This window comes from Oncorhynchus kisutch, linkage group LG2, assembly GCF_002021735.2.
Source record: "Oncorhynchus kisutch isolate 150728-3 linkage group LG2, Okis_V2, whole genome shotgun sequence".
NCBI classification, from domain to species: domain Eukaryota; kingdom Metazoa; phylum Chordata; class Actinopteri; order Salmoniformes; family Salmonidae; genus Oncorhynchus; species Oncorhynchus kisutch.
Window position 1 is genome coordinate 36,034,780 of NC_034175.2, and position 21,278 is coordinate 36,056,057.

At 40.8% G+C, this 21,278-nt stretch overlaps 1 protein-coding gene across 1 annotated transcript in view; it reads left to right on the forward strand.

Moving 5' to 3' along the window:
- Nucleotides 1-206: 206 nt before the first annotated feature.
- Nucleotides 207-21,278, forward strand: part of spegb (striated muscle enriched protein kinase b) — a 123,971-nt gene continuing 102,899 nt past the window's right edge. The window contains exon 1 of the mRNA XM_020453670.2: nt 207-1,403. Within this exon, the coding sequence (XP_020309259.1) occupies nt 977-1,403 (427 nt within the window). The 5' untranslated portion in view covers nt 207-976. The remainder of the gene's footprint in view (nt 1,404-21,278) is intronic.

The window sequence follows — 21,278 nt, forward strand, 5'->3', positions numbered from 1 at the left end:
TTTTGGCCCTCCTGAATACATTTTGTGAAGTTACTTGTGAGCTTCTGCATTTGACCTACAAATCAAATCAAACCTCCCTGCTCACTGTGGCACCATCCCACATGCACTGGAGACCACACGATTGGTTAAAAATTACAAGGGGGCAGGAGCTAAGGGGGACAGGGCAGACATATCAGCATGCAGCTGTCATTCTGATGCCTTCTGGTTGTGTGGCTGTCTCTTCCCCTAAGGACCTGCCTGGCAGAGGTTGCGGGACATCATGAGTGAGAAAGCTTAGCTCTTTTGGGACAAGAGCGGGGACAGACAGTGTACATTTGGTGTGACTGAGCCTGGTGCATACTGAATTGGAAACAAAGTGAGTTTGTCAGCCAATCCTAAGGGTCAAACTGGGAAGTTTACAGATTTACAAGAGTTCAGTGCACGTTCTCTTGGACTCACGCTAAACGAGTTCAAGCCAAGGACCGGCTCAAGGGGTTGAGAAGCAAGAGAAACCAGCCAGGGGAAAGGAAGGTGAAAGGCAGAGGCCATCAACTTCTAGAAGGCAAGACTGGGAGCTGTTAATGCAACATGATCCTGTGGGTCTTGCCCTAAAAATACCGCCAGGCAGGAGAACGTGCACAGACTGTATGTGCCTAATTTTCCCAATTGGACTTCCAAAGCCGTCACAATTTTTTTTTTTTGGCTTGGGCACTTTGAAGGTAATCTAATCCAATGTAATGAAGTTTATTTGCTTTAGAACTTTGATAGCAGAAGTTACAGGGATATTCTTAGGAATACAAGAGCCCATTCAAACCACTTTAAAAGTTAGTGTTACATTTGAAAAGCTAAACAATAGTTATAATAATCAAAATGATCAAGTCTCTTGAATCTCTCTACGTCAACTATCTACAATAAATTAAGAAAAAGGGTCCAGTTAACATTGGGACCCATTTTGAATACCCAACTAATGCTATTATAAGAAGGCATCACTGTGACAATGAAAAAGGCAGAGGTGCAGATGACCCTGAAGAAGGGAGCAGATGAGCGAGTGCGCAACGTCCCTAGCCCCATCTTCCTGCCAAAGCGGGCCAAAGCCAATCCTATCCCCGATCAGACGGTCCCCGACTCGGGGGCCTCCGTGTTTCCCACCCAGACCCCTCCTGTGTTTGTACGCAAAATGAGGAACGCCGCTGTGGGTACTGGCTGCGACATCCGCCTGAAAGTGGCGGTGGCAGGAGACCCGCAGCCCTCGCTCTACTGGTACCACAATGACGACCTGCTGAATATGGATAATCAGGAATACGGGGGCCTCTGGATCAGGGACTGCAAGCCCAGTGACGCCGGCCTTTACACCTGCATTGCCAACAACCATCTTGGGGAGGTGCGGAGTAGCGCCGTGCTCGCCGTCCTGGACCTGGGGGAAGGTAATGTAGACAGGTCACTTATCCTATTGTTTTGTGTTAAAAGTCCTTGACCTCTTATCAATGTGTTTTTCTACTCAGTTCTGGCACAATCAAGGATGTTTTGGGGCCATGTTTTGGCGTCCCCCCCCATACATGCCCCCAATTAATACTCCTAGGTGTTTCAAGCCATTCATACTTATGAGTATTGATCCAAGAATATGTGAGCAAATAAGGTTTGAGATTATTTAGAAAAATTTAAGCCATTTACATTATCTCCACATTGTCATGACATGACAGTTTACCTATTGAATCTCTCAATGCTCAAAGCTTGTGGAAAGTTGAAGGTTTCACATAAATAGCATAATGAATAATTTAATTGAACCAGTCATAATGCGTGATTTGATTTGTAGCTATGTTTGTGCAGAGCTAAAGAGGGATTAATAGTGAAGACCAACAAAGACACAGTGGCAATGTGATAATGGACAACTTGTCCAACAGGCTGTACATTTGTAATGGTGGATCATAGGGAAGAGTTGGGTAACACTTGACATACATCCTGGAAGTATAATGTATTATGATGTAGTTATAATGCATTTTATGACTATATGCCCCCCTTATAATGTTGTGTTATCATTTATGATGATCCTGACTAACCAGCCATTTTGAGTCAGTTGATATGTTGATACATAGAGACATAACATATTATAAAGCATTGTGTAAGTCATATATGCTTACAACACATCACAAAGAATTATACCTTCATGCTTCAAGTTAAGTGTTACCAACAGTTTTATAGAGGTTAGAGTGCTTTAACCTCCTGGGTTACCTTGTTTTGTCCTGATGACTGAATCCTGAGGCCTGTTTTGTGGCTGCAGGAGTGATAGGATATCCAAAATCACTGCATAGAAGTATGGCAGCCTATATATATGACATGTTGCTTTAGGGTTGTGTTTGTAAACTGCATCAGGTCAATAAAGTAATAGTCTAATAAGTCTTGAATTTCCAAAATCTCAAATAGAATTATGTAATATAATGTATTATAGCATGGCTCTGTCTTGTTTGGAGTTCTTGGGTCCTGGATCAGCAGGTCGTTCGAGATTGACCAAATTGGATGTCCTGAGGAAGTCGGGAAAAGCCTTCAAAACTGTCCACTAGGGGCAAGTAGGCTTGGGTTTTGCTAGGGTGTTGTGGACTAGGGTGGTAGATGTGTGACTCTGGATTAGAAGGTTGTGTATTCAATCCCATTTGCGGACAGTTTAATTTTTTTTTTAACCCTATCCCAAACCTTCACACTTACCTTAACCATTTTGAATGAGTTCCTAAATTTAACCCTTAACTTCGAAATTTGACGTTTGGAGATATGGAACAATGCAACTACATCTCAGACAGAGTTCAGTGTGTCAAATCGGCGGGCCTGTTGTCCGGACCTCTGGCAGTCTCTATGAGGGTACCACAGGATTCAATTCTCGGGCCGACTCTTTTCTCTGTATACATCAATGATGTCGCTCTTGCTGCTGGCGATTCTCTGATCCACCTCTACGCAGACAACACCATTCTATATACTTCTGGCCCTTCTTTGGACACAATCTACCTACCTCATCCCCATACTGTTTTTATTTACTTTTCTGCTCTTTTGGACACCACACTACTTGCACATCACCATCTGCTCATCTATCACTCCAGTGTAATTTTGCTAAATTGTAATTACTTCGCTACTAATGGCCTATTTATTGCCTTACCTCCTCACGCCATTTGCACACACTGTATATAGACTTTCTATTTTGTTATTGACTGTACGCTCGTTTATTCCATGTGTAACTCTGTGTTGTTGTTTTTGTCGCACTGTTTTGCCTTATCTTGGCCAGGTCGCAGTTGTAAATGAGAACTTGTTCTCATCTAGTTTACCTGGTTAAATAAGGTGAAATGAAATAAATAATAAATAAAAAACAGAGCAGCAGGAGCAACAAAAACCCTTTGGAGTTTGACATTTGGAGCAAGTTCGAAATTTGACATTAAAAGAAAATGGATGAATGTCCAATTCTGCAGTGAGACTGTGAGAGCTTATTTCCTGCATATCTTTCCATTTTCAGGATAAACTTTATCATGTTAGCCTTTCAGTCTAATTTTACATGTCCAGGCTACCTGGATGTATGTTTAATCTACGATATTAAAAACATACAGTGGCAGTGTGATTGAATCTAGCTCTCAGTCTTACATAGAGCCTTACATACGGATATGCATGTGTGTACAATAACTTGTAGGGTATGTGCTCATTATTAAATCAGTGACACCCTTTAGTTGTATGAAAATCAGCTATATGACTGATAGACCAATGATTCATGCATCCAGGAATCAGGACGCAATGATCACACTACTGAGCCAAGCTGAGCTGAGCCAAACCAAGCTGTATTGGGCTGACCTAGTTACGCATCCACCATAGTTGCTGGAACCGTGTTGAAAAGCAAAGTGTGAAAATATCAGAGCAAACACAGTTTTTTTCAGGTCTGGATGATAGTATGAAAAGGTTCATAGATGCTGTTTGGAAATACATAAATATGACTGTCTTTTGGCCATGTTTGTCTTGTAGGATGGGTTGACTGGTCTTGATCATCAGATGTAATACCAGGTATTCAGTGGTATACAGATCTAGCGTTTTTACCCTGGCTAAAGCCTGCTCCCAATCAGAGGAATTACTGTTTCAAACATGCCTAAGATCTCCTGTTCGCACTGCAGCTTCTTTCATTGCCGGCGTCGGGTAAATTTTTTTAAGGCAGTAACTTTTACAGTACAAGTTGTTTGTGTTGTTTGTGATATTATTATGCAACAGTGTGGACTTGAGAGTTTCTTGTTTTCGTACAGAAATTACAGTATGTGATTCAAATATCACCTGTATGGCATACATTTTTTAGGACACACTAAGCTTCAACAGCCTCCTCTGTCTTTACTGCTACAAAGTGCTTTTCAATCAAATAGGTGTAAACAAATGATTTCTTGCTCTTTGACTCTTGAAACTGTCCTCACTTGAAACTCTGTGTTTCAGTCCTCAGCCCTGACTGTGCCTAGTCTACAGCTGTCCTATCAGTCATTGGTAGTGCCTTACCCCTCTGCCTCTCTCTCTCCCCTCTCTCTCACTATCCCCTTCCCCCTCATAGACGACCATCTCTGCACCGCATGTTATTTATACCCATGGAATGTGCCAGGCCTCAGATTTGTGTAATGTTAATAGGCCACAGTGTCTCCAATTACACAGGAAGACTTCACAGCTAATAATAGACCACCCCCCTGGAAGAGGTTTTCAGAGGTCTCTATTATCAAAACTAAAATCTGAATGACCAGGGAATGAGACACATTTTATTTCAAACCCACACATCCTCTCAAAACATGTTGATACTATATTCTGAAGATGCCCACTCAATACAGTAGATATCCGTGGTCAGCCTATAGGTCCCAGGAGTATTATTTTAGCTAAACTGGCTTATTGGTGGGGGTTAGGACGGTTAACTGGCCAGTACCACACAAATACAAGGCCTTTTAACACTTGGCTCAGACAGAGGTCGGCTTCACCTCGTGCCTACCCAGCTAGCAATGAGGAATCGGCCCATCCTAACCCCTGATCAACCTCTCTTCCGTATCGTCTGAGATCCCTAAAAATTGGAAAGCTGCCGCGGTCATCCCCCTCTTGATAGGGGGAGACACTCTAGACCCAAACTGTCTACAGACCTATATCTATCCTACCCTGCCTTTCCCATTGTACCTTCTCCGCTATGCAATCTGGTTTCTGAGCTCGTCATGGGTGCACCTCAGCCACGCTCAAGGTCCTAAACGATATCATAACCGCCATCGATACAAGACAATACTGTGCAGCAGTCTTCATCGACCTGGCCAAGGCTTTCAACTCACCACATTCTTATTTGCAGACTCAACAGCCTTGTTTCTCAAACAACTGCCTCGCTTGGTTCACCAACTACGTCTCAGATAGAGTTCAGTGTGTCAAATCGGCGGGCCTGTTGTCTGGACCTCTGGCAGTCTCTATGGGGTTGCCACAGGGTTCAATTCTCGGGCCAAATCTTTTCTCTGTATACATCAATGATGTCGCTCTTGGTGCTGGTGATTCTCCGATCCATCTCTACGCCGACGACACCATTCTGTATGCTTTGGGCCCTTCTTTGGACACTGTGTTAACAAACCTGCAGACGAGCTTCAATGCCATACAACTCTCCTTCTGTGGCCTCCAATTGCTCTTAAATGCAAGTAAAACTAAATGCATGCTCTTCAACCGATCGCTGCCCGCACCTGCCCGCCCGACTAGCATCACTACTCTGGACGGTTCTGACTTATAATATGTGGACAACTACAAATATCTAGGTGTCTGGTAAGACTGTAAACTCTCCTTCCAGACTCCCAAACCCGCATGCGGTAGCGTAATCATCGCCTGTCAATAATTAGCATAACGCAACGGACATAAATATCCCTAGAAAATATTCCTATTCATGAAAATCACAAATGAAATATATTGAACAACAGCTTAGCCTTTTGTTAATCACCCTCTCAGATTTTCAAAATATGCTTTACAGCCAACGCTAGACAAGCATTTGTGTAAGTTTATCATAGCCTAGCATAGCATTATACCTTGCTAGCAGCAAGGATGTTTTCACTCACGCGACTCCGAGGGAGATAGCCAAAGATTATTTTTGTAGGCGAAACAGCTCCGTTTGTTCTTCACGTTTGGCTGAGAAATCGCCCAGAAATTGAGGTCACCACAAAGCCGAAAAATATTCCAAATTAGCTCCATAATATCGACAGAAACAAGGTAAACGTTGTTTAGAATCCATCCTCAAGGTGTTTTTCTAATATCTATTCAATAATATATCCTTTGGGACAATTAGTTTTTCGGTAGGACCGATTGGAGTAATGACTACCTCTGTATTTTACGCGAGAATCTCTCTCGAAACCACCATGTTACAACTTACTCAATGTGGCCGCATACGGCTATTCTTCAACAGAAATGCGTAAAACTACGTCACAATGCTGTAGACACCTTGGGGAATACGTAGAAAACGTAAGCTCATTGATGGTACATTCACAGCCAAATAGGGTGTCATTGGAACGCAGCGCTTTCAACACCTGGGGCACTTCCGGATTGGATTTTTCTCAGGCTTTCGGCTGCAACATCAGTTCTGTTATACTCACAGACAATATCTTTACAGTTTTGGAAACTAGTGTTTTCTATAGAAAGTTGTCAATTATATGCACATTCTAGCATCTTTTCCTGACAAAATATCCTGTTTAAAACGGGAACGTTTTTTTTCAAAAAATGAAAATACTGCCCCCTAGCACCAACAGGCATCTCCAATCCAAAACTAAATCTAGAATCGGCTTACTATTTCGCAACAAAGCATCTTTCACTCATGCCGCCAAACATACCCTTGTAAAACCTACTATCCTACCGATCCTTGACTTTGGCGATGTCATTTACAAAATAGCCTTCAACACTCTACTCAGCAAATTGGATGCGGTCTATCACAGTGCCATCCATTTTGTCCAAAGCCCCATATACTACCCACCACTATGACTTGTATGCTCTCGTTGGCTGGCCCTCGCTTCATATTCGTCACCAAACCGACTGGCTCCAGGTCATCTATAAGTCTTTGCTAGGTAAAGCCCCGCTTTATCTCAGCTCACTGGTCACCATAGCAGCACCCACCCATAGCACGTGCTCCAGCACGTATAATTCACTGGTCATCCCCAAAGCCATCTCCTTCTTTGGCCACCTCCTTCCAGTTCTCTGCTGCCAATGACTGGAAAGAATTGCAAAAATCACTGAAGCTGGAGTCTTATATCTCCCTCACTAACTGTAAGCATCAGCTGTAAGAGCAGCTTACTGATCATTGCACCTGTACATAGCCCATCTGTAATTAGCCCACCCAACTACCTCATTCCCATATTGTAATTTATTTTTTGCTCCTTTGCACCCCATTATCTCTACTTGCACATTCATCTTCTGCACATCTATCACTCCAGTGTTTAATTGCTAAATTGTAATTATTTCACCACTATGGCCTATTTATTGTCTTACCTCCCTAATCTTACTACATTTGCACACACTGTATATAGACTTTTCTATTGTGTTATTGACTGTATGTTTGTTTATCCCATGTGTAACTCTGTGTTGTTTGTTTCGCACCACTTTGCTTTATCCTGGCCAGGTCGCAGTTGTAAATGAGAACTTGTTCTCAACTGGCCTACCTGGTTAAATAAATGGGAAATATATATATATATATATATATATATATATATATATATATATATATCTTTTTTTTTTTTCAGCCTACTTTGCCGGCATCTTACCAGAATCCCCACCAGAAGCGGACAGATTTAAATTGAAATAAATCTATAGAAAATTACACAATTTGGAAATATTACTATTATACTGTACATACAAATTATACCCATCCACAAAAAAAATTTGATCACCGAAACAATGAGGAAAATATTGAAAAATAAATAATTAATTAAATGCTAATTATATAAAGCAGCCCGTGTAATCATCTGCCAGAGTGTAGCCCCAATTGGCCCGAGCCCCAAGTAATACATTTGGGCCAGATAACCCTCACCGGAATCGGCCCGAGCCGCATCTAATATGTTTGCGCCAAATAACTCACACCGGAATCGTCCCGAGCTCAATCCCTGCATCCTAGCCATAAGTAATACTGCCGATGGTGGCCCAAACTCGGGCCACATGACGTCGGCGAGTTTGACTCTCAGCTGAGTGCCCCGACTCTCAGCCCGGAATAGGCCCAGATCCACTGTGCTAGCTGGGTAGTGATCGCAGGCATTCTGAATGGGTGGCAATGACAATTTAGTCGAAATAATTAGCAGGAAAACTCTTCACCATCGTTATGATGTCGTCAGATCGACTTTAGATATGACAATGATGTGGCTTTGTGAGGCAGAGGTTGGCTTTTAGCTATGATAGCGCTACACGGTCTTGGATATAGTCTAGCTCTACACGGACTCAGATAATAGGCTAGCTATCTCTTCACATTCATGGATATCCAAGCAGTGAGAGGAGCAGTAGACACGACACATACCCACTTTTAAACTGTGTGGCTGTAGTGGAAAGCCAGCTAGCTAGCTGAATCGTGTGCTACTACGTTAATTTCTAGCTAGCTATTATAGCTAATCTGGTGCCCTTCATTAAATCCTAGCTAACAAGCTCCTGTAACATTATACTATATCTAAACTAAATCTGACAGCACCATAATGACACAGGGTATCCTTGCCTTCTTCTTCTTTTGAAATGTCCAGCCACTATAGTGCACTTACACAATCATGGTTCAATCACAGTAAAGCTGTGAAACCCATGACTAGGTGCTCTAATCACTTTTTTTTTAACCGGCCTTATCGCTCTTTGTATAATTAAACATTTGAAGAAGTGGATAGATTGTCTCTCTCAACAACAACAAAAAAAGAAATAGACTCTGGGCAATATGCATTTTGGAAATTGTAGTGAGTGCACCATTCACTCATTTAGATCATTGGATGTTAAAGTGATAAGGAATGGAAGGAAGCCATCTTAGACTATTTGGACAGAGTCACTCAAAGGATCACTCTGTGTGTGTAAGTCTGCTGAGGCATGTGCCTCATATGATATCCCAGATCATCAGTATTATTTCTGCTGTGAAAAAGCACAACAGCCTTTTCTGTTCACCTTTTTTTATCTTGGCTCTTGATTCTCGTTTTCTAAAACCCTTATGCCTCTGTAATGTATCAAAGTGATTGACTCACACTGCCTGTTTGTTTTTCAGTGTGCAGCAAGAGTTCAGTTGACTGTAAGTAGTAGATACATGTTTTGTATTACAAACACAACAACGAGGACTGAAGTGTTGAATAACAAACCTGCATCTGTAGCTGAACTGCAATTCCCATGTTCCTATTGAGATAGTTCCTGACTACACAGGGTGACCATGGCATGGCATGGCAGTCTGTCTGTCTGAGCTGACCACAAATTGCATCGCGGGTTAAATAAAGCCTCCACGTCAGGGCAACACTTGTGCACATTGGACAACTCTTGATCCCATCCATTTCAGGACTACTGCAATTGCCAGGGATCTCCTCACACAATTCACAGAGACGATTCTCTCTCCTACAGTGTATCTCAACTTGCCAAAAGTGTGACAAAGATTTTTGCATCAGTACAGCAAGTCCTACTTGGCGATTCTAATTCATTTTGTATTTAAATGTATAAATGTATCTCTTTCGTCACATATATGCCTACTTTACATGCCTTCTATCAGTCTCTTTAAATAAGTACCACATTGGAAATTGCATCAAGGACCATATTGGAAGTAAGTTATCCACTGAACAAAAATGTTCACAAAATTATAAGTTGAATCAAATCAAAATACCTGGAAAGTATAAAGAGAAAGATACCATAAAGATAGTTCAAATCGCAAACATGTTGTTTCACAATGTTTGAAAAAGCTGATGCTTTGAAGGCCAAAATCAAAAGATCACTTCAGCATTTTAAATTCTGTGTGTAATTCCATTTTGAATGGTGTTAAATCTAACAACAGTGCTCCTGTTAAATAAATGAATAATGAATAAATGAATAAAAAGGTGCTCATGCTTCAAAAAACAAGTTGAAAATAGTCCACATCATGCAGATAGTCAAATTCAGTGAGTAAAGCCAGGAATTAACAAAAAAAAACAGACAGTGGGACAGATTTACCAAGTATTTGCACCTGTTAGTTACAAGTAAAAGAAACAAAGCTAAACCATTTAAACTTGACTTTACTTGAAAGCCGTATTCCTTCTCTTTACCCTCATTTGACCTTTTCATTCCATCGTTTATGTTTCATGGAAAAAGCAAATGCACATTTAGCACCAGTGCAAATGCTTAGTAAATCTGATCCAGCGACTTAATTCATATGGTTGTATCATTGTTTGTTATTTATTGTTCTTTATTATTTGTTCTTTGGAGTAGAGTTGGTCAGAGACACTGGTTGAGTTTTTTTGGAAGTGTCATGGTTTTTTTTAGACCAGAGGACATGACATAAGTCAGAATGGCAATGGCATCAGAAACCCGACAGTGCAAGGGGTGAGCGTGGGGGATTTCCAACCCATTGCTCGGATTCCACTGAACATATGAACAGGGGACAGTGAGAGCAGCAGGAGAGGGAAAGATGGGTGACAACAAGATCGGTCTTAGAAAAGAGGTTCACAGACAGCATTGTGAATTGCAAGGTGTAAGCAATGGTTGGAGAGAAAGGGAGAGTAGGGTAATGGACATTATAATAAACATTTTGTCATCTAACCAATTCTCCCATATTCAGCAGCTCAATATGGTTCTTCCTCACAAAGAATGGTCAGGATTTCAGATATGTGTTCATACACAAGTTATCAGGAAGCAATTGCATTGGACACCCTTGCTCTAGGTCAGTGGTACTCGTTGTGCTGCCCCCAGGCCACAAGCGGCCCGCGAGCCCTTCATTTGTGGCTCGCAGTGATTTTCCTATTTTCCATTCATAATACATAACAACGATACAATTTCAATTCAATGTGTTTAATGCAGACCTGAATAATTTCATTGAATATATCTATTGTTCCCTGGATGGCAGACAGATGGCAGTATAGTGCAGCTGTTGAACAGGAAGGTCATACTGGAACGTTTGCCGAAATAGAACGCAACTGCTCAGCTACAGCAACCGACACATATCAGTTTGCTACTAACTAATATTTGCAGTCTGGTCGACATGGATCGATTTATTGTAAAAATTAAACGTAAATCTATTGACAATGAAAATGAGGGGGGGGCAAGCTGGAGAACAACGTGACAGCTATGAACAAACAACCACCGGAGGCCCCCTCTCTGGCGCTCGTTGGGTCACCAGGCGGCCCATCATTACACACACCTGTCACCATCGTTACGCGCATCAGCGCTTCATTGGACTCACCTAGACTCCTTCACTTTGTTGATTGTCTGTTCCTCAGCTTGATCCCTGTGTCAGCATTAATGTAATTTTGTTTCCCCTGTCCAGACTCTGTCCGTGTTTTGTTTCATGTCCGTTATTTATTGAATGTTCACTCCCTGTACTTGCTTCTCGTCTCCCAGCGTCTGTTCTTACAACAACAACAAATTATGGACAGATCTAGCACAGTTGCAGAGAAAACAACAGAGGCAACATATGAAATTGCTTAGATACTCGAGAGAAACAAGAAGGCCTTCACAGACGTGGAGATTGTCAAAGAATGTTTTTTGGCCTCAGCCAAAATATTGTATGCTGATTTCACAAACAAGGAAGCTATTGTAAGCTAATTAGGGACTGCCACTCCCAGACTCGACCATAACAAGACGCATAGAAGACATTGGCAAGGACATCGGTAGGCAACTGATTACTGACACATCCATGGCGCTGTGTTTTAGTATTGCGCTTGACGAAAGCACTGATGTAAGTGATATTGCCACATTTTGTGTTTGGGTCCGTTTCCCTCAAAACGAGTGGTTCAGAGAGGAACCTTTATGTTTCCTGCCCCTTCAGGGACAAACACGAGGAGAGGTTAATCTGAAAGCCCTTGTTACATTTTTGATGATAATAATATTGACTGGTCAAATTTTGCATCTGTGTGCACTGAACATGTGAGGGACGGAGAAGGGACTCATAGACCTGATGAGAAAGAGAGTATATTCCCGAATTTGTTACGTTCCATTGTATCATTCATCAGGAAGCACTTGTGGCTAAACTGAATCACCGGCAGTGCTGCAAGGTGCTGGAGGAATACCAGACAGAATACGGGCGACTATTTCACAATGAGGTGCGATGGCCGTGAATTTGTTGCAAGGGGAGAGGGGAGCCAGAGCTGGATGATCCACAGTGGATATTAAAGCTGTTTTTTTTTTACTGACATCCCCTGCCACCTGAACACAGTGAATCTCCAGCTCCAAAGGAAAGCTAAAACTCTGGGCAAAATGCTGCGTGTGGTCACAGCATTTCAAAATAAAATCACCACACTGCTCATACCTGGCAGACAGTTTGATAATTTCCCAAAACTCAGAGCAGTCACCACATACAACCCAGACATACTGCAACTGCAACATTTTAGCTATGATGCTATGATGCATTTGTACGTGTTGAAGAGTTGAAGTTGAAGTTTGAGTCAAGATTCAAGGATATCATGGAGTACAATGAGTTTTTCAACTTCATTGAGAACCCCTTTCATGTGCCAGTGTCATCTCTGACCCCAGTCATCACAACCCTCTGTCCTGACCGTGCTGGAATCGAGTGAGATAATGGGCCTGCAGGCAAATGACACATTGCAAGGTGAGCTAAGGTTTTACCTATTTCTGGAGCCTTGTGTCAGACAGAGTATCCACTTCTGAAACAATGTGTGCAAAAGGTGATATAATTCTTTGTCAGCACTTAGTCATGTGAAGCAACATTTTTAACAATTAACATTGTGAGAAAAAAAACAGAGAAACAGACTGACCAATGCACACCTGGCTTTCCTCACAAGTAGCAACAACAGACTATACATTTAGAATGAATTCAGTCAAGGAGCAGAAGGGACATTTTCGCTCATCCAGCTACTGAGGTAACCGTTAACATGGGTCTTACACATGATGTAGCATATTTGATGTGTGTATGTATATATTTGTGATGTGCTGTACATCAAGCCAATTGCATGTGCTCTATTGCTCTGAATTTGCTCTCAATTGATAATTGACAATATTGGGGGTAAAAGTAAACAAATTAAAGATCTGTGCGGCCCTCTGAATGATTGTCTCAACCCAAAGTGGCCCCCTTAGAAAAAATTGTGAGTAACACTGCTCTAGGTTATGTATCAGATCTAACTAATCTGGGGCAAATTCTATGGATGGATTTGAGAAACAAGTTAATTACTTTGTACTGTGGCGTACAGCCGGTCAGCCACCAGGGGGAGACTCATCGAGGCCTGGTAACAGATGGAGTATACATCACGAGGCGATGGCTCCATCTGCTGGACGTGCCAGGTCTCGACGGGCTCTCCAGCCAGGACTAATTGGGGCTGATTGGGAGCTGGTGAGTAATCAAGGGCGGATTGCTCACCAGCTGTGCAAGGCCCATAAAGCTGCCGGAAGGAAGGAAGGAAGGACATCCATGGTATTGTTGACGGTTGCAGAGGTAAGAAGAGGGAGTTCGGTTTTGTGCCCGACAGGATACAGCCAGACCCGGAATACCAGAGGACGGCATCCCTGAGAGGGTGTCATAGGGGAGACCTATCCTTTTGATCTATTATTTAAATAAACCCCCTTGAAACTGAGCTAATCCTTCTCTGTCCAGTCTGATATGGGTAAACTTCTTGACCAAACCCCCTGGTCTGCCACAGTACATTTTACACCTCTACTCAGTGGTGATTTTTAGCATGTAAATCTTGGTTGCCCCACATTCATTTTGTGGGATGTATGCCAGCAAAGCCACTACACAACACTAAACAATACATTAATTGCACTATAAAGGTGACAAACGGTGCCCACAGTACATACAACTGTCCCAACAGTAGTCCCAACACCTTACCACTGCTACACCTGGCTATAGGCGGAGCATTGTCTGGTAGCGAATAGTTCATTCAGCCTCATTTACTGCCTTTAAAAAAATATAGCTGATATGACTGACTTGCCTAAACAAATGTGGTTTTTACCGACAATTGAGATGTACAAACTACGGCGTAAGGGGACGATAAAGACAATGAGTGAGCTAGAAAAGACATTCTCAATATAGCTATTTGTTCAGCACTTTTGAAATGTACAGTGACAGAATTCAGAACATGGGCCGTGCTTACAGTGTTCTCCCTGTACACCAAGTCAGAACCATCAGATAAATAAAGGGGGCATGATAAAGCAGACAATGAAAGCTTTTACAATTTTTGATGATTACATTTCTCAAAAACTGATTATAGGCTACATGTGCACCACCAAGTCAGAACAGTAGGTGAAATTAAGAGGTGAAAATAGAATTATTAGGGTGAGGCACATGGGCTATTAACAGCTTACTACGCAAAATAAACGTAGTATTACTTTCTTAGCTACAGTAAGGTATCCCCCTTTCCCTTTCCTTTCCCTTATACATACAGTATCTCCCTTGCATATTACATAATTTATGCAGCAGCATACAAGACATTTTTGGACTCACCTTGTTGTGCTGTGATCACTTGAACAGGAAGGTGACGTGGTGGTCCTTCGTGGGCAAATCTTGTCATCAAACTTTGTCATCAAAGTCGAGCCATCTCTGGATTTATGTTGCTCTCAAGACAACTCGGGGGGGGGGGGGGGGTTGAATAATGATGACGTCAGTCATCTTCAGGTCATAGCTCTAGAAAAATGACATGAGATCCGAATTTACAATTCCAAATGTATTTCCCAGTCGTAGCTCATTTTTCCCCAGTTCCCAGTTGTCTTGAACTCACTAAAATCAGATTTTTCAGTTCCGAGTTAACAGTTGTTTTGAGCGCAGCACAAATCATGCTTCATTGACAGCATGGCCAATGTTGAACGTTTATCATTTTAAACTAGGAAAAGATACCCTTTAACTAATCTTAGACACAGCCACTCCACTGAATAGCAGGCAACAATTGCTTTGCAATGTTTGCAGTTAGCCACACTGATTCCTTCCAAATCACTCATTGTTGAATTTGGATTTCCAACTTGTTTATGTCCAATGATCGATGAGCACCGATACGTTTTATCTATAATTTCTCTTCATTATTCATCTTCAAATGAAAAAGATTTAACAGTAGATTGTTGAATTGATTCATGATGATGACTGCTAGCTAAGATTTTGAAAGTGTGATAGTCCAATCAAAGCTACTGTAGATATGATGTGATTTGACAATTTTATCTGTGGCCAATGACCTTGAGCCTTCTGGGATGGGGCTTGAATTTTCAAGCTCTACCTTTAGACTTGGTGGTGACATAGTGTCCCCATGAGTGATAGAACACTGAGCCAATCACGGCACAACACTCTGTATTTTCTGCTGGCTTGAGCTAGTCTGAAACACCTGCATTTTTGAGCTGCCTTACTCAAGAAAACAAAAAAGAGACCATGTTTGTATGCGGCTTTATTAACTCAATGATATAGAAGATCTCATACAACGCTGTGTACTAATCCCTTCACAGAACAGCGCAAACTTGCTCTAACCAGATAAGAAAGAGGAGTGAGAGGCCCCGGTGCACAACTGAGCAAGAGGACAAGTACATTACAGTGTCTAGTTTGAGAAACAGTTTGAGAAACAGACACCTCACAAGTCCTCAACTGGTCCTCATTAAATAGTACCGGCAAAAAAACAGTCTCAACATCAACATTGAAGAGACAACTCCGGGATGCTGGCCTTCTAGGCAAGAGTTGCAAAGAAAAAGCCAAATCTCAGACTGTCCAATAAAAGATTAACATGGGCAAAAGAACACAGACACTAGACAGAGGTACTCTGCCTAGGAGGTCAGCATCCCGGAGTCGCCTCTCCACTGTTGACGTTGAGACTGGTGTTTTGCACTTTTCATTCTGATTTTGGTTTACAATGAAATATCTTTCTGAAACATTATAATAGGCGTACATGTTTACATTGTTACATATTTGTTGAAATACAGAACAATCCAATCTCATTTGGACCAGAATAGCTAGAGAAAAATAGTTGAATAAAATACAGTTTTTCTCAATCACGTACAAGCATTTTTTGGAACAGTTGTTGATTTTCAATACAGTGTACTAAAGACATAGAACTTTGCAAAACAGAATATGCAATTTCAAAATGTATTTGCCTTGTCAAAACATAAATGCATTAATCAAAACTATATTATACACTATCAAAATTGCAAATACATTTGTGCAAGAACCCGACTATCTGCAAAAGGATTAACACATACATAGTTTCATCTTCTGTATAGTCTGGCAAAACAGAAAGTTTTAAAATCCCAGTAGATCAGTAGAATTTCTTTGCAGTCACTAAATCATGCTTTTCTGCTTATTTCACCAAACAATTTCATACACATCAAATCAAATATCATTCCTGATCAAAAAGAAAATGGTAAATAAGCACATCGTGTGCAGGATTCATTCATTTGTATCATCACAATCCAATTTCATGTATTCAATATATAGGCTGGTCTGCTCATATTAGCAGACTTTCCATGTGCAAGGAGAAACATAATCCCCAATAGAAATTAGGAAAGGTGAATACAGTGGATGAACATAATTTATATGAATGTATAGACCACAATGTTAGAAATGATGAGTGACCCAAAGTTTCTTAGAAGTAACTCAACTTCATTCCATGCATCTCTGCATGTCCATAATGTTGTAAAGATATCATAAAAATAGACATTTGCCTAGATCTTTCCCTATATTTTACCTGATTTACTACTGATAAACACATTTACAATTTTGCAGAGTAGTACTTACTGATTTCTGAAAACTGTGAACACATTTGCAACCTTTTCTCTTCTGATCAAAACAACGGGTTAATATTTGGTGAACATACACTTTAAATGTTGTATTCATTGATGACAATTGTATTGAAAGTTTTGCAAAAGTGGTTCTAAAATATGCAATCCAGGTATGAAGGCAAGAATACGATCCAACATTTTGCAAATGTATTTAAACATTTGATCATTGTTGTTCTGCTTTAGGCATGTTTATTCACCATTCCAAAAAAGTATTTGAAGCAATTAAGAAAAACAGTGATTTGAAACTTAAAGTAATACATGTTTTGTACACTTTACTTGAATAGTCCATCTGTAGATGCTCATCAAACAGACCATCAGTAACATGTCAACGATAGTCTGTTGATGGTCCTCTGTGGCTCAGTTGGTGAACCATAGCGCTTGAAACATCAGAATCATGATTCCAGCAGGGACCACCCATGTGAAAAATCTATGTATCCATGACTTGGATAAAAGTGTCTGCTAAGTTGCATATTATCGTTTGCTGTTGAGCTACAGATGGACTATCCAAACCAAATGTTGACTCTTTTTCCACTTATTGTCAGTTTGGAAATAACACATTTTCCATTGTTGTTACATATGTTTGTTCACCTTGACACTTGTTTGAGCGTGCCTCTTCCTTGAGAGTTTCCTCTACTTAGTAGGAACACACTCAATGTCTTTTGGGCATATTTGTGTGCTGTAGCATGGCACTGTTCTCAGTGAGCTTAGCCAGCTCAATATATTGATTCACAGAGTATAGGAGAGAAATTGGGATCTTAAGCAAGGACATGGGGTGAGCCATGTTTGCAGTCATGCAGCGCTGGCCTAGTATGTTATTGTCACTTCAAATATCCATGCCTGACAAACATTTTTATAAGGGTGTTTGAAGTTTGATATAGTTTTATCTGCTCAAATTGTGGATTTATTGTTTGCAAACCAGAATGGAGAGTCACTGTAGCCTACATATCTAACCCTTACACAAAAAAAACATACAAACAAATCACATGTGAAAAATGTCACATGTAAAAACGATGTGTTGAAATTTTCCCGCCTGTGATATTTCACATGTATGTTTTTCACCTGTTTTTCCCATGTGAATTATTTTTCTCCCAATTTTCACATTTATTTCACCACTAACAGCTACGTCTGGGGACAAACCATGACCGAACCTGCTTAGCTTCAGAGACTAACTAGCAGGGTGCTATGTTTCTGGAATGAAACTTGCAGCTGGAAAAAAAGGAAAATAAGGCAGTGAAAGCAAAGGCCAGCGTAACAACCAAAGATAGGGAAAATTGCAGGAAAGAGGGAGGCATTTTATTTAATCGCATGGTAATTGTTTTTAAATCACTGAACTATATTTTTGCAACCATTTACATTTGTTCTCCCATTTAAAAACTATTTCCTTGCAATGTTTTGTTATCAATACTTCTGGGTTTATGTTTGCTGTCATTATCATTATTTTTGTTTGCAATACTAAGAATCTGGTTCTCAACTTCAGAGGTTTTGCTTGATATTAATGGCAGAAAAGTAACTCACTCACCATATAATGGCACTATTCCTCTATTAAAGGTATTTAAAGCGGCAATCCTTAATTGAAACATGAACAAAGTGTTCTCTCCTCCACAGTTTCAGTAAAAAGCAGAAGGATTGGGCTGAAGAAATGCAGCCATTCTCAAATCCATAGATTACGCTATGGATGCAAGGACTGACCATCCATAATATCAAAATTATAGTTTTAACCATGTTTTTAATGGTTGTTTACATTGAGTTTGTTTATATTTTGGGTTCTGATGGGGTACAACAGTTGAACTAAGCTCATGGTGTATTTATACTTTATATTCTTCAAGAATCAATAAGTACGTAACATTAATTTTACAAGTCAAAAAAATGGATGTAGCAACTAAGGCTTGCCCTTTTATTAACAGGCAGTGACTATACTGCAGAACTGTAGTAAGTCGCCATTTGATCGTGATTCATTAACCTGCACCCCCCCAAAACAAAATCACGGTTGTAATTGCAAGTTCACATGTGAAAAACAATCACACGTGTGGAGTTTTCTTACATGTGAAACTGCATATCAGATTTTAATATGTGAAACAGCAAAAATATATTATTCTCATCACGTGAAAAGGTGAACTCTTTGAACATGTAAACTATAAATGTAATACTTGTGGAAATATGTTTTCGCAGATGAAATTTAAGCTCAACATTTGTTGAAAACAGCAATTTCACATGTGAAAATGCGATTTCACATGTGAATCTGCAAATTTGCCGTGTTTTCTTTGTAAGGGAAAATATAGCCCTCAGCTTGTTTGATGTCACTTTCAGTTGTTCATCAGGGATGCAGAGTAGTGAGGAGGGTCCTGACTAGAATCCTCTCTTCAATGCTTATCTTTTCTCTACTTGCACACAACATTGCCTTATTAAGCCAACCCAGGACTGTTATCTAGACAGAGACTTGGGAAAGAAAAAAAAGAAAATACAGGGAAAGAAAAGTCGACCTACGCTTCTTCACGGCACTATTTTCAGGGGACGCTGATTCACACCCACTGCTGCCTCTCTGCCTCTCCTTTCTCGTTCTCCCTGCAGTGAGAGACACGCATGGGGGGAATGCGCACGCTGTCTCTGGCTACTGTTGTGAGACGCAGATTATTCTTTCTGAAAAGCTAATAGTATTTGATGCTCTTCTGCCTGTCGACACAACAATCTGTGCTTTACAGAAGTGGCATTCCTTTACTGATCCACATTGACTCTCAGGAGGATCAGGGAGTGATAATGATAATCGTTGTAATGATTATGTAATAAACCCTAGTGCCTTGATGCCCATGTTTCTCTGCACAGCACGTTGGAAAATGCAATTGTTGAATAACAGATTCCATTTTTTGGAGCTCAGTTCTTGCAAGTTGATTGTCGGAGTACGATAAAAAATCAGTATCTTAGTGAAGAGGATCTCCTTTTTCTGCACACATTATAATACTCAGACACAACCAGAAAAAAATTGTCAAACAAAGACCCAAGGCAAGCATGAAGAAAACCAGGTCAAAGAAATTCATCCAGGTGAGTTCAAACTGTTCTGAAAGAATCTGACATAGTGATTTCGCTCTACGCATGACCATTTTTAGTCGAATAAAAATGGCATTTGTATGTTGTCATGTAGGTTAATGTCATATCGCATGCTAATTGATGAGTAGGACTTGATCTACACACTAATTCATGATTATATATGATTGCATGATTTACAATGATTTATCTAAATGTGTTAGTGATGAGCATTACACCCTTACCAATGCCTTCGAAAAGTATTCAGACCAGTTGACTTTTTCCACATTTTGTTATGTTACAGCCTTATTTCTAAAATGGATGATATATATATAATAATAACGAAGCTAAAAAAAAAAATGTTATAATTTGAGCAAATGTATTACAAATAAAAAACAGAAATAGCTTATTTACACAAGTATTCAGAACCTTTGGTATGAGACTCGAAATTGAGCTCGGGTGCATCTTGTTTCCATTGATCCTCCTTGAGATGTTTCTACAACTAGTATGTACGAAAGGCACATATCAGTCTATATAACGTCCCACAGTTGACAGTGCATGTCAGAGCGAAAATCAAGCTATGAGATCAAAGGAATTGTCCGTAGAGCTCCGAGACAGGATTGTTTCGAGGCACAGATCTGGGGAAGGTGCCTTTGTCAGGGAGTTGACCAAGAACCTGATGGTCACTTTGACAGAGCTCCAGAGTTCCTCTGTGGAGATGGGAGAACTTTCCAGAAGGACAACCATCTATGCAGCACTCCACCGTTCAGGCCTTTCTGGTAGGATGGCCAGATGGAAGCCACTCCTCAATAAAAGGCACATGACAGCCCACTTGGAGATTGCCAAAATGCACCTAAAGACTCTCAGACCATGAGAAATAAGATTATCTGGTCTGATGTAACCAAGAATGAACTCTTTGGCCTGAATGCCAAGCATCACGTCTGGAGGAAACCTGGCACCATCCCTATGGTGAAGCATGGTGGTGGCAGCATCATGCTGTGGGAATGTTTTTCAGCGGCAGGGACTGGGAGAAGGACTGGGAGAGGCAAAGATGAACAAAGTACAGAAAGATCCTGGATGAAAACCTGCTCTAGAGCGCTCAGGACCTCAAAGTGGGGCGAAGGTGAAGATAGCTGTGCAGCAACGATCCCCATCTAAACTGACAGAGCCTGAGAGGACCTGCGTTGAAGAAAAGGAGCAACTCACCAAATACAGGTGTGCTATGCGTGTAGCTTTATACCCAAGAAGACTCGATGCTGTAATAGCTGCCAAAGTTGCAAAGAACTTTGAAAAGGGTCTGAATACTTATGTCAATGGGATATATATATATTTGCTTTGTCCTTATGGAGTATTGTGTGTCGATTTAAGAGTCTATTTTTGTTGCAATTTCAGCATAAGGCTGT